This window comes from Dioscorea cayenensis, chromosome 17 (genome assembly GCF_009730915.1).
Source record: "Dioscorea cayenensis subsp. rotundata cultivar TDr96_F1 chromosome 17, TDr96_F1_v2_PseudoChromosome.rev07_lg8_w22 25.fasta, whole genome shotgun sequence".
Taxonomy (NCBI): domain Eukaryota; kingdom Viridiplantae; phylum Streptophyta; class Magnoliopsida; order Dioscoreales; family Dioscoreaceae; genus Dioscorea; species Dioscorea cayenensis.
Genome location: NC_052487.1, coordinates 8396491 through 8413898, shown reverse-complemented (window position 1 = coordinate 8413898; position 17408 = coordinate 8396491). Strand labels below are relative to the sequence as shown.

Genomic DNA, 17408 nt, shown 5'->3' with positions numbered 1-17408 from the left:
GTGTGCCCTCGTAGAGGTAATGCCTGCTTTTCGATTGTCTCTTGCATAGTCCTCTCCGGTGGCTACGAGGACAATGACGACCAGGGCGATGTCATCATCTACTCCGGCAGCAATGGTCTCAAGAAGAATGATGTCTCCACTACTGCTCCACAGAGCCTCAGCCGTGGCAACCTCGCACTCGAGAAGAGCAAGGAGTTTCTTCTTTTCTACTCTATGGTTTCTTAGAAGACAATGGATGGGTACTCTGGTTCGCTTACATACTCGAACAACAATGTGTCCTTATCGTTGTTAATGTCATTGAAGAGCGAAATGGGATATCGCTCTTAGCCATTGGAGATATCCTGGCTGAGGTAACCATTGGGACTAAATTTCAAGATCTTGGTTTTGAGATCCATGGCCAATTGAAGGACAATGCTGACCATTGGTTCTTGCGGCGCCCCTCAATCTAGAGAAGCTTGAACTTGTAAACCCTGAACCCCAACTTGCCAGCTTCGGCCATGAATCGATGGCCTTGTAGAGCCCGTCATAGACATACACCCGGCCACTGGGCTTTAATTGAAGATGAAGCCGCAAATGACGCATGGCTCGATACCAAACTCCTTGCTTTTCTCAAGTGCGAGGTTGCCACGGCTGAGGCTCTATGGAGCAGTAGTGGAGACATCATTCTTCTTGAGACCATTTGCTGCCGGAGTAGATGATGACATCGCCCTGGTCGTCATCGTCCTTGTAGCCACCGGAGAGGACTATGCAAGAGACAATCGAAAAGCAGACATTACCTCTACGAGGGCACACAGTCAATCCTGGCCTAGATATGGCCATGAACGATGTCTCCACTACTGCTCCACAGAATGTTGTCTCCACTTCTGCAGATACGTCGAGATTATTGTGTGATTTATGCTTGCAATGCTATAAAACCAAATAGGAAAGCAACGCTTCTTTCCTCCCGATCATCGGTTTAGACAGTCAAAGCTGAAACTTTGATCACTAGTTCAGAAATTTTCAGAACAATGGCGAGAAGTAGAGGGTAGAGAAGAAGAATCGGAGGGGAAGAAGAAGAAGAAGAAAAGGCTGAGGTGTCAGTTGTTTTGCTGACTCAACGACTTAATTTTATGTGGACAAGCCCCAATGATTTAAAAACCGGACCGGACCGGCCGGTTGAACCGGTTGAACCGGGAACCGGCCGATAAACCGGTCCGATTACTCACATAAAATAGTAAAGAACCGGGCCGGCCGGTTCAACCGGTTCAACCGGTGAACCGGTTGAACCGGACCGGCCAATTTATTAATTTAAATTATTTAATTAGTTTATTTATTTTATAATTAAAAACTTAAATAAAGTTAATAAACTCATTAACTCGGTCCAAATTTCAAAAAGGCAAAAAAAGTCAAAAACAAAAATACTTGAAAAACAAAAATACTTGAAGATATTAATATATTATGATTTATTATCATTAATTTATTATAATTAACTTATAATTTTTACGCTAATCAACAATTAAATCATTAAAAATTAAAGTATTAAAGTATTAAACCAAACATTTCAATGGTTTGGTTTTTTTATTTTTTTAATCATTATTGTTGTATACTTGTATACTTATATTTTATTTAATTCTTTATTTTTAATATTTGTTGTATAGTTGTATCCTTGTATATTTGTATTTTAAAAAAATTTTTAATTTTTATATAAAGTTAAGACTTTGTGACCTTATAAAGGTAATTTAAATTTGCAATATGTAATTTTTGTATCTTTTATTATTATTTTTTTTCTTTATTTTTTTGAAGTTATTTTTTTACTTATTTATTATTATTATTTTTAATTTTTTTAAATATTTATTTATTTGAAAAAAATTAAATCCGGTTGAACAATTTTAATAACGCCAAGAGTTATTAATCAAGAGTTATTCACTAATATGAATGGGCATTTTTTTGTTGATTTTTTTGAATTTTTTTATAATTTTATGATTTTTTTGACATTTCTTATTTTAACAAAAAAATTTAAAAAAATAAAAAAAATGTTGGACCCGTACGGTCGAACCGGTTGAACCAGTTGAACCGCTGAACCCGGTTAGTCAACCGGGTTCACCAACCAGTCCGGTTTTTAAATCCTTGCACGTAAGCTTGATGATGTGCACATCGGGTCACGACTCTACCGCCACGTAGGGTTATTAGGGTCTGAAAAGTCTCGATGATCGTCCCTAGAAAAGTTTTTGTAACTTAAGTGATCACTTTGATATATTTTGAAGTTGGATGACAAAAATGAAAATAAGTCAAAGTTTTGTGACTATTCAAAAAATTAACCCGAAAAAACTAAATAGTTTAAAATCGCGAAGAAAAACAATTTTTGTCTTTATATTTTGTAAAATTAAAAAATCACAAGTTTTTTTAAAATTTTCTAAAAAAAAAATCCATTATGGAAGAGAACACGTGAGGACACCGCTCTTCACTCTCGCTAACGACGTGCTTTATGTGTCCGTTTTTATCATCAGTCGTTGTAAGTAAAGCCTGTGCCAGCTGCTGCCCTTGTTCCCTTAGCACAATTTGGATTCTAATAGTGCAAAAGGAAACACTTGCACACTATTTTCCATTTTTTTTATTATTATTTAAACAAAAAATGTATTCTAGAGTTAAAAAAACAAAATTATTAATTCAAAATGATATGCTAGGCAATTTATTAATTCTTAAATCATACCAAACTAAATTTATAGCTATATGGATTTATTTATTTCCAATTAAGTTTTTATTAGTAATAATAATAACTAAAATTTATATATAGGTTAGCAGAGTTAGCTAGTAATGGTTAGAGATACTACGATATATTAAATATTCAGCATATTTTTACCTACAATGACATTATGACAGTGCTAAATGAATTATATCTGAAAGTTTGAAAATAAATCACAAATAAAATCTGCATGACTCAAACTCTGCTTTATAGAAAGCAACCACAAAGTGTTTGGTTACTAATGGATGAAAACCTTTTTATTATGAAATTATTAAATTTTGATTCAATCAATACTAATAAAAAATAAATGTTTTAAATCTAAAAAATTACCTTACAAATTAATAATAATTTTTTACTATTATTAATTTTTAAAAATTTGTAGGTGTACCCACTTATGAACATAAGTAAAATATAGGGGTGGCAATTGGTGTAAACATGTTTAATCGTGTCATGTCAAAATAGAAATAAAATACCAAAATACTAGACACAAACATGACATGATTAATCATGTCTAACTTCCTAAACACACACGACTCATATATGAAGCGTGTAACACTTTATGATCTATTTAACCCATTAATTTGTAATTAGATTGTGTAACATGACACAACCCACTTAATTTAGCATGCTTTTTATACAAAATTCATGAATCAACAATGACAACAAATTTGAATTAAATTCAAAATATATCAGTTCAAAATCCAACAAACATGTATTGATAGTTAAGTCCAACCTACATAAATACTTAAATATCTAAAAACTAATATATATATTGGCTATAATGATATTTTTACCCTTATATTTGTGTTAATAGTGTCTTACACGAATTGACACGATTACGATACAAAACTGTTTAATTTAAATGTGTCTTAATTGTGTTAACTGGTTTATGATACAAACCCATTTATACTAAACTTATACACACTTTAAACTGTATTGTGTCATGTTTTGTAATCGTGTCTCTGCACATTTTACCACCTCTAGTAAAATGTCTTGCACGTCATACAAACATTTTCGTGCAACAATAAATATTTTAGATATGGATTGGTGCAAAGGGCTTATCGTTTAAGTCATTTTAATAAATTATTTTAAATTTAAATTTTTATGTATATACAAAAAATCATTAAATATTAAGAAGAGTCTATTTTCTTATGGAGTTCTTAGTATATTGTTTCAAACTGGTATAAAGCCCAATAAAAATCTTGATGGTTGAATACTCTCTCCAGTTATTTTTATTTTTTATTTTAAAATTTATGAAAGGTTAAATATTGAATTTTCAAATTTATCCTTTATATTTAATATATTTTATAATTTTGAATAAGTTATATTCAACTACATATTATATTAAATCATATTTTAAATAAAAAACAATTTTAAAAATTACTATAATTTTTTATAAATTTTAAATTATCAACAAATTTTAATCACTTTCTAAATTTTTACAAATTAGTTAAAATTGATAATCACCATGAGTGGTGGATGAGTGGTATAAGATCAAATCCCTTATGACGCAGTACAATACTGAGCAAAATACTAGAGAGATACTATAGTAATAGTATATCAGTATTGTTCATCCAACGTTCATAAGTTATTTGTGGAAAGAGCCATATTCTCTACCTCTCTAAGGTTGCAAGATAAGAAGATTTATCATTGTAGGGTTGTGATCATTGATATATTATTTTGACGCATGTGACAGATCTTAATTGCCTTGTGAGTTAACCCTTTCATGGTAAATTTTTAGGGGTTGTTAAGCCACTGTGATGGATACACCATCGTATTTCTCTGTCCTTTTTTGATATCTTTATAAGGCAACACTTATCCCCTTAGTAAAAAAATAATAATAATAATAATAATAATAATAATAATAATAGTAATAATCATAACTCCCAACTAAAAAGAACTAAAAACTCATTCTATTTTATAATTTAAGATTTAATTCCTAAAATAGCCCAATTAATAACGGCATCCTTTTTGAACTCACAAGCAAGTAAGAAGCTCTTCTTGTACCCTCTCCCGTAATTCCCACCAAAATTTCAAACTCTTGGATCCAAACTGTAATAACTGAGCCGAGAGAGAGAGAGAGAGAGAAATAGGACCGTTCCTTGGGACCCGTGCCCACTCTAAAAGCCCTAGAAAATAAAAATAAAAATAAAAATAAAAATAAAAATAAAATAAAATAAAAATCCTTTTGACACTCCCATATAAAAACGGAAAAGAAGAAAACAAGTCTCACTCGTTTGTTCCTCAACTCAAATTCAATCCAATCCCATCATCATCTTTGGCGCAATACCACTCGCCATGTGTACCGGCCATTCCCATCCGTCGGATCTCCATTGAACGGTCAAGATAGAAGGGAAAACGGAAAACAGAAAAAGGAAAACGAGTGGGAGATGGTCGCCGGGAAAGTGAAAGCGGCGATGGGGTTTCAACGGAGTCCGGCGACGCCGAAGCACGAGAGCGCACGACTTCCCTCGTGCTCGCCGGCGTCGACCAAGTCCTCCGCCTCGGGAACGCCGGCGACAACCACGAAGAACTCCGGCGCCGCCGCCGCCTTCGCGCGCTCTTTCGGAGTGTACTTCCCCAAATCCTCGGCCCAGGTCCAGCCCCGCCCGCCGGACGTCGGCGACCTCATCCGCCTCATCGAGGACCTCCAGGAACGTGAGTCTCGTCTCCAGACTGAGATCCTGGAGTACAAGCTCCTTAAAGAGACGGCCTCCATTGTCCCCTTCCTCGAGTCTCAGATCTCCTCCAAAGACCAAGAGCTCGAGCTCTTGAAGCAGAGCTTCGAGCGCGTCGATGCTGAGAACCGCGAGCTCCATGCGGAGCTCGAGGTACTGAAACCCCAAATCCAAGCTCAAAACGAAGGATCAAAGCAAAAGGAGAAGAGGATTAGAGAGATGGTGGTTGAGATCGAGGAACTGAGAAGAACGATTTCGGAGCAGAGCATCGGAGATTCTCGAAGGTTCTCCGGTGTCACCGACGAGTGCTCGTCGTCGCAGCGGTTCCAGGGCCTCATCGACGCTTCCTCTCGCTCGAATCTCGTGAGAAGCTTGAGAAGAAGCCCTAAATCCAGCGACATTGCACCCAATCCCGAGGGCCAGAAGGCAGAGCCCGTGGATCCCAAGGGAGACGAGGGTAATCGCTGCGAAAGAGACGAGAATCCAAGACCTCGAGTTCCTAGGGTTCCCAAACCTCCTCCCACGCCTTCATTCTCTTCGAGCTCATCGTCTTCTTCGTCTGATACGGCATCGAGCTCGCCAACCATACCTGGGCTTCCACCGCCCCCGCCGCCACCGCCGAAGAGCAGTTTTGCAGGAACGCCGATGACCCGTGCCCCACCGCCACCGCCTCCACCCCCGCCGACGAGGGGATCGAAGGCCTCTGCGGCGAGTGTGAGACGAGTTCCGGAGGTGGTGGAGTTCTACCACTCGCTGATGCGAAGGGACTCGAAGAGGGAGTCCGGTGCCGGAGTCACCGACGCTCCAGCAGCGGCTAACGCCCGGAACATGATCGGCGAGATCGAGAACCGCTCCGCTCACCTGCTCGCCGTAAGCTCTCTTCACCACCTTCTTCTTCCTCTAAATTTACCAAACTGCCACTATAGTACTACTGCAACAACCATCAAATGACGCAACTACCCCTCCTTCACCATAATCACAGTTGCCGTTGCAACTTGCAAACCCGCCTAGTCCAAAAGCTACCCCTCTCGAAGTCAACAACATCACTACCCTCCCCGTAAATTCAGAATATCTCCAAGGATATTGTCGTACTTTCATTAATTAAAATTTCAAACGAGTTTAGCGGTCCAGGGTTAATTTCGTAAATTAACATCCGCAGATAAAGACCGACGTGGAAATGCAGGGAGACTTCATCCGCTTCCTAATCAAAGAGGTGAACAACGCCGCCTTCTCCAACATCGAAGACCTCGTCGCCTTCGTCAAATGGCTCGACGACGAGCTCTCCTTCTTGGTACCCACATCTACAAACCCAATAAATAAAAAAAAAAAGTAAAGAAAAGCCAAAGCTGAGCTGATGATCTGGAGATCTTGATTTCAGGTGGACGAGCGGGCGGTGCTAAAGCACTTCGACTGGCCGGAGCAAAAGGCCGACGCAATGCGCGAGGCGGCGTTCGGCTACTGCGATGTTAAGAAGCTCTCATCGGAGGCCTCGTCGTTCCGCGACGACCCTCGCCAGCCCTGCTCTTCTTCTCTCAAGAAGCTTCAGGCGCTCTTAGAGAAGTATTTTCTTTACTTTGATTAACTGTGTTTAATTACTTGTAACCATAATTAATTAATAATGATAATAATTATGAATGTAGGTTAGAGCACGGGGTGGATAACTTGGCACGTATGAGAGAAGGAGCGACAAAGAGATACAAGGGTTTTAGGATACCCTGGGAATGGATGCTGGAAACGGGCATAGTGAGCCAGGTACTGTCACTGATACTATTTATGAGTATATTTGCGTTAATGTCCTTGTATTAGTTTTAAAATTCAAAAATGAGGACGGAGGTAGAGGACGAATTACACGTGATCATGCGTGTCACGTGAAGTTTGATGTGGGTCGTTGCTTCCATATATTTTTCTTGTTCGTTTCTTTGAGGCATGGGACCTCTTGGACTCTCGTGGTTATTTGTTTTCGTTTTCAATTATATTCTTTTATAAGTTTATGTTTTTTTTAAAAAAAATTGTATTCAAGAAAGTTCTCATGAGTTTTTGCATTATAAGTTATTGGTTTAAATTTATTTTTTTCCTTACATTTGCTTTTGATGATAATGACATTTTATGCTGGGTTGTTTTTTTATATAAGTTTGTTTTCAATAACGACATGGTAAAGTTAGCATGCAAGTGAACCATTGGGATGATGACAAACATTCTTTTCCAAATTCTGGAAACCTTTTACAATATTTTATAAATATAAAAAAGAAAATTAATGTCATAATCACCTACTTAATTGTTGGAATTCTTCTTCTTCTTACTTTTCTTAAGTAGCTTTGGCAGTTTCAGTGGACTAATTATTGCTCTAGCTGTGAAACTGACTATGTATAAGAATATGAAATTGAAGTTTTAGTGTATCTAATCTTTACTTGTGATGCTGCAATTGAAGTTGCTTACACATGTATTAATGCGGTCATTTGTAAAGCCAGATTAGACCTTGCAGTTGGTTAAGCGTAGAAGTTCTGATCCACCTTAGATGTTTGAGAAATTATAATTATTTTGTTGAGTATTGTGCTTGAATACTAGTCATTTGAGCTGATTGCACCAGAGATAGTTTTTATTAAATATTTCCCACAGGTGACCATTATGGCATTGATATGTACCATCTAGTGTAGTAGAGTCCTTGTACTCTGGAATAAGCATGGACAACCTCCCTGTATTGCTGCATGCCATCTATTGATAATTCAATATTTTAAGAGTTTTTGCTTCTCACCCTTTAATTTCTTACTGTAAAAAATTGGCCTGTTTGGACCCATTCCTCTTAAAGTTAAATCTATCATCTTGAGATGCAAATTCATCTACTACACACACTTGCAACAGCATTGTGTTAAAAGATGGATCTGCTGTTTCATCTATTATATATTTTGTTTTAACTCTTGGCTTTTGCAAGTGCTGCATGATGAATAAAATCTGAATTGAGTTTTTACCTATAAAAGTTTAGTTAATGTTGTTCTATTCTATGGCCAATTTATATTTCTGAACTAAGTTTTAAAATCTGTATTCAAGCTTATTGAATCACTTGATGAGATTGCAGATAAAATTGGCATCAGTGAAGCTGGCAATGAAATACATGAAGAGAGTGTCCTCCGAGCTTGAGGCAAATGGGAGCGGCAGCCCTGAAGAAGAGGACCTTATGCTCCAGGGAGTTAGATTTGCCTTCAGAGTTCACCAGGTAAATTAAATTAAACACACTCCTTATTCAATCTATGAACAAAACTCAAATTTCTTTTTCTTATATAATATTTCATTATAGTTTGCTGGAGGTTTCGATGTGGAAACGATGCGAGCATTCCAGGAACTCAAAGACAAGGCACGCTCATTCCACCACCATCACAATAAAATTTATTCCAGGTCTACTTCTTGTTAGACTCATCATCATCTGATCACTACTTATCCAGGAACAAGATCAAGAACAAATATTCTTTTATTGTATAAACATGATCGATTTGATTATTAAATTTTTCTCTCTACTCTTTTCTGATCTCTGGATCTCTTCCCATCACTATTTCCTTTGCTGTCTGAGCAATCTCCATCAAACTCTCACCAACAGCTCCTAAAATTCCAACCAAAACACTACTAGTACCAGTTCCACTCTGTTCATATCCATGATGATTCTTCTGTTCCTCAACCTGATCATCATCCTGTTCTCCAAGCTTCTCCTGCATCACAGAAGAGACAATATTAGTTAAATTAATCAATCAATTATCCATGCATATATCCTATTTACGTTAGCTTCAGTGAACTTGTGGTCAACTTGTTCTTCTTCTTCTTCTTCTTCTCCTTTGTCATGATAAACAAAGTCCTTAGCCTTCTCAACAGTCTTGACAGCAACATCCTTAGCAGCATGATACCCTTCCTTAGTTTTCTCCACTGCAAAGTCTTTAGCAGCGCCAACGCCATGAGTGACAGCCTCCTTGGTCTCCCGGAGTGCCGAGTGGCCGGACTCTTTGGCTTTGGCGTAGCGTTCCTCGGCCGCCCGGATGGAGTCCAGTGAGTTTTGCTGCGCCGTTGCTCGGTACTGACTAATCTCCTCCGGTGTTAACTCTTTCTTCTTCTTCTTCTCTTCTTGTTGATGAGAAGCCATTACTGTGAGGAAGTGAGTAAGTGCGATACTGGATTCATGGGGTGATGAATGGAGATAGAAAAAGATGAAGATGGGTTTGCATGGTAATTAGTTAGTTTGACACGTGTTCGGTGGTTGTGTCAATTAAGTGGGTACGTGTCGGCCTTTTACTATATGTTCGATGACACGGATGATATACCATATACGTACTCATGGGTGGTATTTCCATGTGTAAGATTGAGAGGTTTTTCTCTAACTTAGACATATCTCTTCCGATAGTGGCTTTATTTGATCTGGTTTGGACCTGTTTTGGGCTTGCCATGGTCCCACATACCCAAAAACAAAGTCTCCTAAACTGAATTTTGAAATATTTATTAATTAATTTATTTAATTTAAAGTAATTATAATTTAATTAGTTTTTTTTTACCTTTCACTTGCCCCAACTCCTTCTCTTTTGTCCACGTTCACTATTTATCAATATAATTGGGATGTCAATGAAAACTGTTCCATTGTAAAGATACGTAATTGAAAATGAAAAAAAAATAAAATGAAAAAATAATGGTATTTTTTTTATGATTTAATATAAATAATTTGTTTTCATGTATTCAATTATGGTTAATGATAAATAAATTTTATTATTTATAACATATTTTAAATGTTATTTTTTTTTTACTTTTAATTATTATAATTAATTAAGAAGTTATTATAATTTTTTTTTAATTTACTAAACTCTTTCGGAGAAAAATAGTTTTTTAACCGGCAAGGAAGGGACATTCTACCTAATTTTGGGATAATGGAATTTGCCACCCCTTTGATGTGATTCTTCTGATGCAAATTGGGAATATATCAAACCAGAGTTGTGCATTATGGGAGTCTTCCGATACAATGGAAGAAGAGAAATATATATACATACACACACATAAGATTTAGTTTGTAAAAAACATAAGAAATAAGCAAGAAAAATGGTTAAGAGTGGCAGGTAAAGTTAAGATGCAGAGAAAAAGACTCATGAGGAAGAGTAGTGATCCCACGGACTCGAGTCCGTGGGATCTAAGCTACACCCGAGACGTGGCTGCATAGCAGCCACGCCTTTTAATTTTTAAAAAACAAATTTTCCTGGATTTATTTAAGTTTAAATTTTAATAAAAATAAACAAAGGGTAGTATGGTCATTTACTTTGACCATACTGCCTTATCTTCTATCCCTTTCCTGTGACATCTTCTTCTTTTCGTCCAGGCCCGCTTCATCACCGCCGACGATGTTGATGTTGATCTCCCTGCAGTGTTCCACGACCCCGATCTTGTAGCTTATGGTCTATGCAAGAACATTCCTCCCCGTCAGTGACCGGATCTTTTTGACTTCGGCTCCCATCCAAGATCGATTGATCTCCCCAATCGTCCATCAAGATCACCAGATTGGTCGAGTCCTCCTTCAAGATCTGCTGATCCGCTTGAACTATGGATGTGTGGCTGGGGTGAGAGCCGGTTGAGCACCGACATCCTCAAGGATGTGGAAAGTCCTGGTTTCAACACTCCTTCGCTGATCCAGATGGCTGGCATCCCATTAGGGTTGGAGCAACGCAACATGATTGGGATTGTGTGGCACAGGAATCAGCTACCCAGATGGAGGGAATAGGATTGTTTGAGTTAATGGGTTAATGGGTTGTTTGAGTTTGCTTATGGATTGTATTGATTTCATATAAATGAAAAGGCAATGATATGGGTTGTTTGAAATACAGTGAAATGTTGGTTAATGGGTTGTTTGAGTTTGCTTATGGATGAAATTAGAAGAATATGGATGTAATTAGGAGAAGAGTATTTGAGAAGGTTAGTGCTAGCTATCCTGGCACAACAGATGCTTGATGAAATGTCAATGTGGCAAGGTTGTTAGGATTGTATTGATGAAGATAAGGCAAAGTAAATGACCATACTGCCCTTTGTTTATTTTTATTAAAATTTAAACTTAAATAAATAGAGGAAAATTTGTTTTTTAAAAATTAAAAGGCGTGGCTCATGTACCATCGCCTCTGGGAAATGTAGATCCCACGGACTCAAGTCCGTGGGATCACTACTCCATGAGGAAAGGGGCAAAAACATTCGGAGTGAGGTGGGGGAGGTGGGGTGGGGTGCCTTTGGATGTTGATCCAATATCATCCGTGCAAGTTTGTGGATTTCAAATTTTGTAGGCTACACAAACTCATATATATATATATATATATATATATTATTGTCATGTCTTGAGTCTGAGGTATCGATAAACGATCACATACCTATAAGGGCCACAACCAAGTAGGCACACAAGGCCTCAACACCGGTCTCAATTAGAAAAAAACATCTAACAAAAGTACTAACTTCATAAAAACAAAAGGAATAAAGGAATACAGTAATTAGGATTACAACTATGGTCCAAGGAAACTAAAAGTGCAAGATTCAAAGTTTTAAACAAATAACAAGTTCAAGGTTCACAATAGAAGAACTATTTACATGCTAACCAACTGGTGTTTGTTCAACTGTTCCCCGCTAAGCTATACACCACACACTTACTCTTGATCTAAAAAGGATAAAAAAACTATTTATGAGCTCGATAACCTAGTAACTACTAAAAACAACAAAAATATAGGGATTAAAAAAATCAATAATTTCAAAACACATGCTTAAGTGTAATATTGTACAATAAATATCAGAAATAAAACCCTGAATTCAGAGTATTTCAAACAAACATAATTTTCCAAATGAACGAGTATATATGTCCCCAAAATAACTAATGCCAAAATAAAACAACAAAATTCATATATTTAAACTCGGTGACCCAAGTCGGATTGTCAAAGTTAATTTATTTTGGCACAAGAGAATTGCTAAGAAGACAGCCAATTGATTCATCAATTCTCTGCCTCCATGACTCCACAGTCGATTTCTTCTCAGAGTTGCTATCAAGCTCATTCTTCAACTACAATAAGAAGTCATCATTCACACCATCATCATCCAATCATCCTCCCATTGATGTAAAGTTTCTTTACATTCTTTGTCATCCCACTCTGCAAAATTTATGCAAAAACGATGCTTACTTATTCCAGACAACAAATTTAGAGTAGCTACTTGTTTATGATCATTACTTCATCATGAAAGCCAGTAACAAGAAGTTAAATGGTTGGCAATAAATAATGTTCAGTTGACAGGCTTTGGAAGCCAAGAGCATCAATAATTCAAAAGTCATCTTCTTAACAAGCATAGGTATACTATATATAATTAATACGTATCGATAAAAATACCATTTTGTGATGTCTAAATTGTGTGCAAACATCAATACAAGATAACCAATATATTGAACAAGTCATACTCCAGATTACAAAGTGTGTTTGGATTGAGAAAACATGATGAAAAACAAAGGAAAAAAGGAAAGGTGTATATAAAAATTTCACAACTTTTCCTCCTTCCAATCTTCCAATCTACTCAAACTTTCCTCCATTTCATTGATCTAAAAACTTAAAACCCACATCCAGCAATAAATCATCATCTAAAAAAGATGAACCTAATGCAAAATATCTACAATCTAATTAATTAAGAAACCCTAATTCTGAATCACAAAACAACTTATTAACTTAAGAAAGGTGAGAAAACAAAGAAAACAACAAAGCATTCACCACCCAAAGCAACTTATTAACTTATGCAAGGTGAGAAAACAACATGATCATCAAATTCATTTAAAGTAAAAGAAAGAAACTATAATTCCCATTTTAAGCCATTCTCAGATATTCAGAAACATTGGTTTAACAATGTAAACAATACCATGGATTTTAAGACTGGTCTCTCTTTTACATTCATGGTAATATACAGTGAACAACACTCAGGCATCTTCTTCAAGGTATTGATTGCAGCAACAATACGGGGTTTATTTGTTTAGCAACATTATCATTCTCTAATTAATGTTGGTTGAGCATTAATTAGAGAATGATAATGCAAAGCAGTGCATTATGATTCAGACATTCAATGCAAGCATGCGGTTTGTTCCAACTACGATAACAGTCACATAAGCATAAGCATCAAATAAGTAATTCAACACGCAAAATAGAACAAAAGATAATCTAATTACAAGCATAAATTCACACTATAACTTGTAAAAGAAATGCAGACAAAGTAGCAAGTTATCAAATTTTCATCCTATTTCTCTACAATAAAGAAGAAAGCCACACCTTCAATAATTTACTTGCATACTAATAATGTGGCACAAATTCTTCAGTGGGTATATCTGATCCAACTTCCTGTCACCAAACAAAAATATGTAAAAAATTAACAAACGAAACAAATAGATAAAGCACAGATGTTATTGAGACACATTATATTATGCAAAAATGGATAAAGTAAAAGTGTTATTAATTTACTTCCTTGCCAGGTGCTTTAGACATCCTGCCAACAAGACTTCTTTTAGCCATAAAACTTCCAAGTAGTTCTTTCATATCAGCCATATCTATGCTTAACTTTGCATATTTATCTTTCATCTCCGCTAATTCCAATTTAATAGTATAAGAACAACTATTTCTCTATGACCTAATAAATAAAGTTTATCCACTTAATCAAAACAAATAAAAAAATGCTATATTTTAAGAACTTGCCATTTTTTTTCTAAATTCTTCATTGACATAGCTACTATCTTTGTTTCGATGAATTGAATCCCACATTGTCAAATGATTAGGTTCTTCATTGACAAACTTCATCCCTTGTTTGCCATAATGAGTTAACACAGTGCTTGCAAGGACAAATTATTTTCCCACCAATAGACTCATTAGTAAGGGCAAAATCAATAAATTGATCAACTCCTTCTTGATATTCTCTAGATTGTCTAGGCTTGTATATCCAACTCTTACCCATTAGATAAAAATAGCACAACTGAAATAAAAAATGATCAAGTTCTATTTTGCATAAAAAAACATTGACAGTTATTCTTTGCTTTCTTTATGTGTATCTAAAGGGAAAAAAACATGCCATGCTGCAAACAAACAAGTATCCTTCATTAGAAACTTCATGGGGTTTATAATAATAAAGGCAACTTGTTGCCAAATACTTTAGTGATGCTCCACAACAACACTAATCAACATGATAATTTTAACGATTATTTGACAACTTCATCTTTAGTTACATTGAGTTCTTACTGCATAGGTAAAATGTAATCTGATGGCTAACTAGATAGCATTAGCATTACCAGCCCCATACGGTTAACATTTAACATGCATGTCTGGACAAAGCTACCTTAACATGCATGCCTGGAAGCTACCTTGTCATTTTATCAAGCATCTTACGCTTCATTAATTAATTAAAACTAATTAATTGATTTTAATTAATTAATTTATTTATTGGCAGAAAAAATAATTCTAATTAATTAATTAATTAGTGGAAAAAATATAAGCCACAATGGTAGAAAACTGCATTTTGTTTGTTCATAACAAAATCTAGACTTAGATGTAAACTATAAGAGTTCAAAGAAATGGTGTCAAAATAATAATAATAACTAGACAAACACCTCATGGTATCACTTACTTGCAGATGATATAAACTATCACACATAATCAAGGCAAAAAAGAGGTCTTTATTTTCATGCACAGCTAAAACATAACAGAGAATTCATACCGATCTGCAGAATGGTTTAGCTTCTTTCGTCTTTGAAATCTCTCTTCTCTTCCTGCTTCTATTCTTCAACCCTACTCTTCAAGGAGATGAACATCATAGGCATAAAGACGGTCTGATGTAAAGGAAGTGAAGAAAGTTTTAAAAATAAACAGACAAAAATCAAAGCATGTCTGATGCATATTTTCTTTGAGTTTGGTTGAGGTTCCAATCTATATTACTAGGTGCAATGTTGTTGAATGGACAGGAGGAAAAAACAAACAAATAATGCATATTTACAAGTAATTTATTATTTTATAATAAATTCATCAAGCCTGATATATTAAAATAAATGTTCTCATTTTATAAATGAATGCGAATAAATATCTTCCAATTTTTTTTTAAACTAACTTATCCTTAAATTCATAACTTTAACAGACCTAGAAATATCCCTTTAATCAACTTTATCTTTTTTACCTTTTCTACTTTTGGTAATAATAAGTGGGATAAATTTGACACTATATGCTTTTGTCACTTCAATATGTCAAAATTCTTTCACCAAAATATTTGCAACCAAAGCTAAAAATAATCTTGAATAGAAGAATTAAACCAAAAAATAGCATATAAAAGAAAAAGATGATTAGACACCAAAATGGAATAAAAGGTAAAATGTATGGGCCTTGCAAGTTAGGGCTTATAGTTTGATATCTCAGCAACAAAGAAAACAGTGGGTCATCCAAAGAAATACCTTAGTTTAGTAGCATTCATTGGCAATTTTATCAGTTGACATCCATGCCAAATTAGATGCAAAACCATGTTAAATGACAAGCAAACCATGGGCAAATGAATAGAAACATCATTAACAGGCATAGAAGCATATCAAATCCGCAACTTCACTTGATTGAAAGCTTCAACAGGTCTAAAGTAAACAACAATATTCATATGGGCAACCAAAAATCAATGTTAATGAATAGGAGCATCTAAACACAGAGAATGGTGCACACACTCCTTTATTTCTTTAGGACATATGCTACCTTCAATCTTACCATCCTGCAATTTAAACAGCAAAACCTAAACAAAGATGATCAATTTAAAACTGAACGCAACACATCAAATCAGAAAAGCTTAGGAAAATACCACTCATCATAGCTCTACAAGATTAAAACAATATAATAATTTTCATTTCCTTACATGCAATGTTGACATCACTTGCCATAGATGGCAATGAGTAATATGTAAAACAGTTCATTTTCTGTCCAAAACATAGAACATGTAGCCAACAAATCCAATATATCTATGTAAATTTGAGATAGTCATTCCTGAACCTTTACTGATCACTTACAACAATTGGCTGACATTTCCAGATCCATACAAAGCTGAACTACAAGGCAAGAAATCATCTCTAAATCTATGATAGAAAGAGGAACAAAGTGCAGAATTACCATAGAGATTGCCTTACCCCAGTAAAAAATGAGTTTTGAGTTTTCACAACACAATAATGAACAGGAATGAAGTGAGCAAAATCAATCAAAAAACTAGTATAACATAGACAAGGATGATCAAACCAAACTCTTTCACAAATCAAATCAACAGAGTAGCATTTTAATGACCTAAAAATAAATAGATTTCTCCGATTTATATCAATAGAAAATAAGTTACAACATCTTTTTGTATTGTTTCTATTTCGTCAGCAGTTTTTGCTAAAAACTTCTCTTCATAATATCTTTCTTTCCATCCTGGCTCTCCAAGTTTAACTTGACACAAGAAAAATTAAAGGGTCAACTGAACATCTAAACCACACTATATTTTCCCTAACTTTCTTAACCATATTATTAAGAGATTTATAGGATTAAAAGGACAAAGGACAAGGTACAAAGTACAAATATAATAATACATTAATACCCACTCATACAAATATAATTACTCCATTTGCTTATGGAATATATAGATACAACCAAAATGTTTGGAAAAGCTTATTTAATCTCTAATTCATTCAGTGCCAAGGTAAAAATTAGAAGAAAAGGCAGGCACATCACATGTGTTTGTGATAAATACAAATGAGATCAATGTCTCAATGTTAGTAGAAAAAAGGGTTCAACAGGAACTAAATTCCTCATATGCTTTTTTTTTCACAATCATTTTACTGATCAATCATGCTTAATTAGAAGAAAGGTAATGAGAACAATGAGCAAAGAATGAGAACATGTCTTTCCTTCAGAATTAACAAGTTTTTTTTGTTCCTGTGAACTTAACTGACACATGCATTTCAAGAATTTTATTCAAATAATGTATTTGCAAGGACCAGCATA

The 17408-nt window shown here is 35.3% G+C and overlaps 2 protein-coding genes and 1 long non-coding RNA gene across 4 annotated transcripts; 1 reads left to right on the top strand and 2 right to left on the bottom strand.

Annotated features, from left to right (window-relative positions):
- The first annotated feature begins 4938 nt into the window (after positions 1-4938).
- LOC120280876 (protein CHUP1, chloroplastic) lies at positions 4939-8897 on the top strand. Its single transcript, XM_039287841.1, has 6 exons — positions 4939-6270; positions 6560-6691; positions 6779-6960; positions 7041-7152; positions 8474-8611; positions 8693-8897. The coding sequence occupies exons 1-6, from the start codon at positions 5113-5115 to the stop codon at positions 8804-8806; spliced, it is 1836 nt and encodes a 611-aa protein (XP_039143775.1). The 5' UTR covers positions 4939-5112; the 3' UTR covers positions 8807-8897.
- Positions 8884-9923, bottom strand: LOC120280877 (seed biotin-containing protein SBP65-like). Of its 2 annotated transcripts, none has more exons than XM_039287843.1 (2): positions 9194-9923; positions 8884-9098 (listed from the first exon to the last, which is right to left on the bottom strand). In XM_039287843.1, the coding sequence occupies exons 1-2, from the start codon at positions 9521-9523 to the stop codon at positions 8907-8909; spliced, it is 522 nt and encodes a 173-aa protein (XP_039143777.1). In that variant the 5' UTR covers positions 9524-9923; the 3' UTR covers positions 8884-8906. The 2 variants fall into 2 exon arrangements, with proteins under 2 accessions (XP_039143777.1, XP_039143776.1); XM_039287842.1 differs by having other exon boundaries at positions 9167-9922.
- A 2278-nt stretch (positions 9924-12201) lies between these two features.
- On the bottom strand, positions 12202-16615 carry LOC120281176. The gene is made up of 3 exons (XR_005542509.1): positions 15124-16615; positions 13692-13760; positions 12202-12536 (listed from the first exon to the last, which is right to left on the bottom strand). It is a non-coding gene; the product is annotated as an uncharacterized LOC120281176 (long non-coding RNA).
- Between the last annotated feature and the right edge of the window lie 793 nt (positions 16616-17408).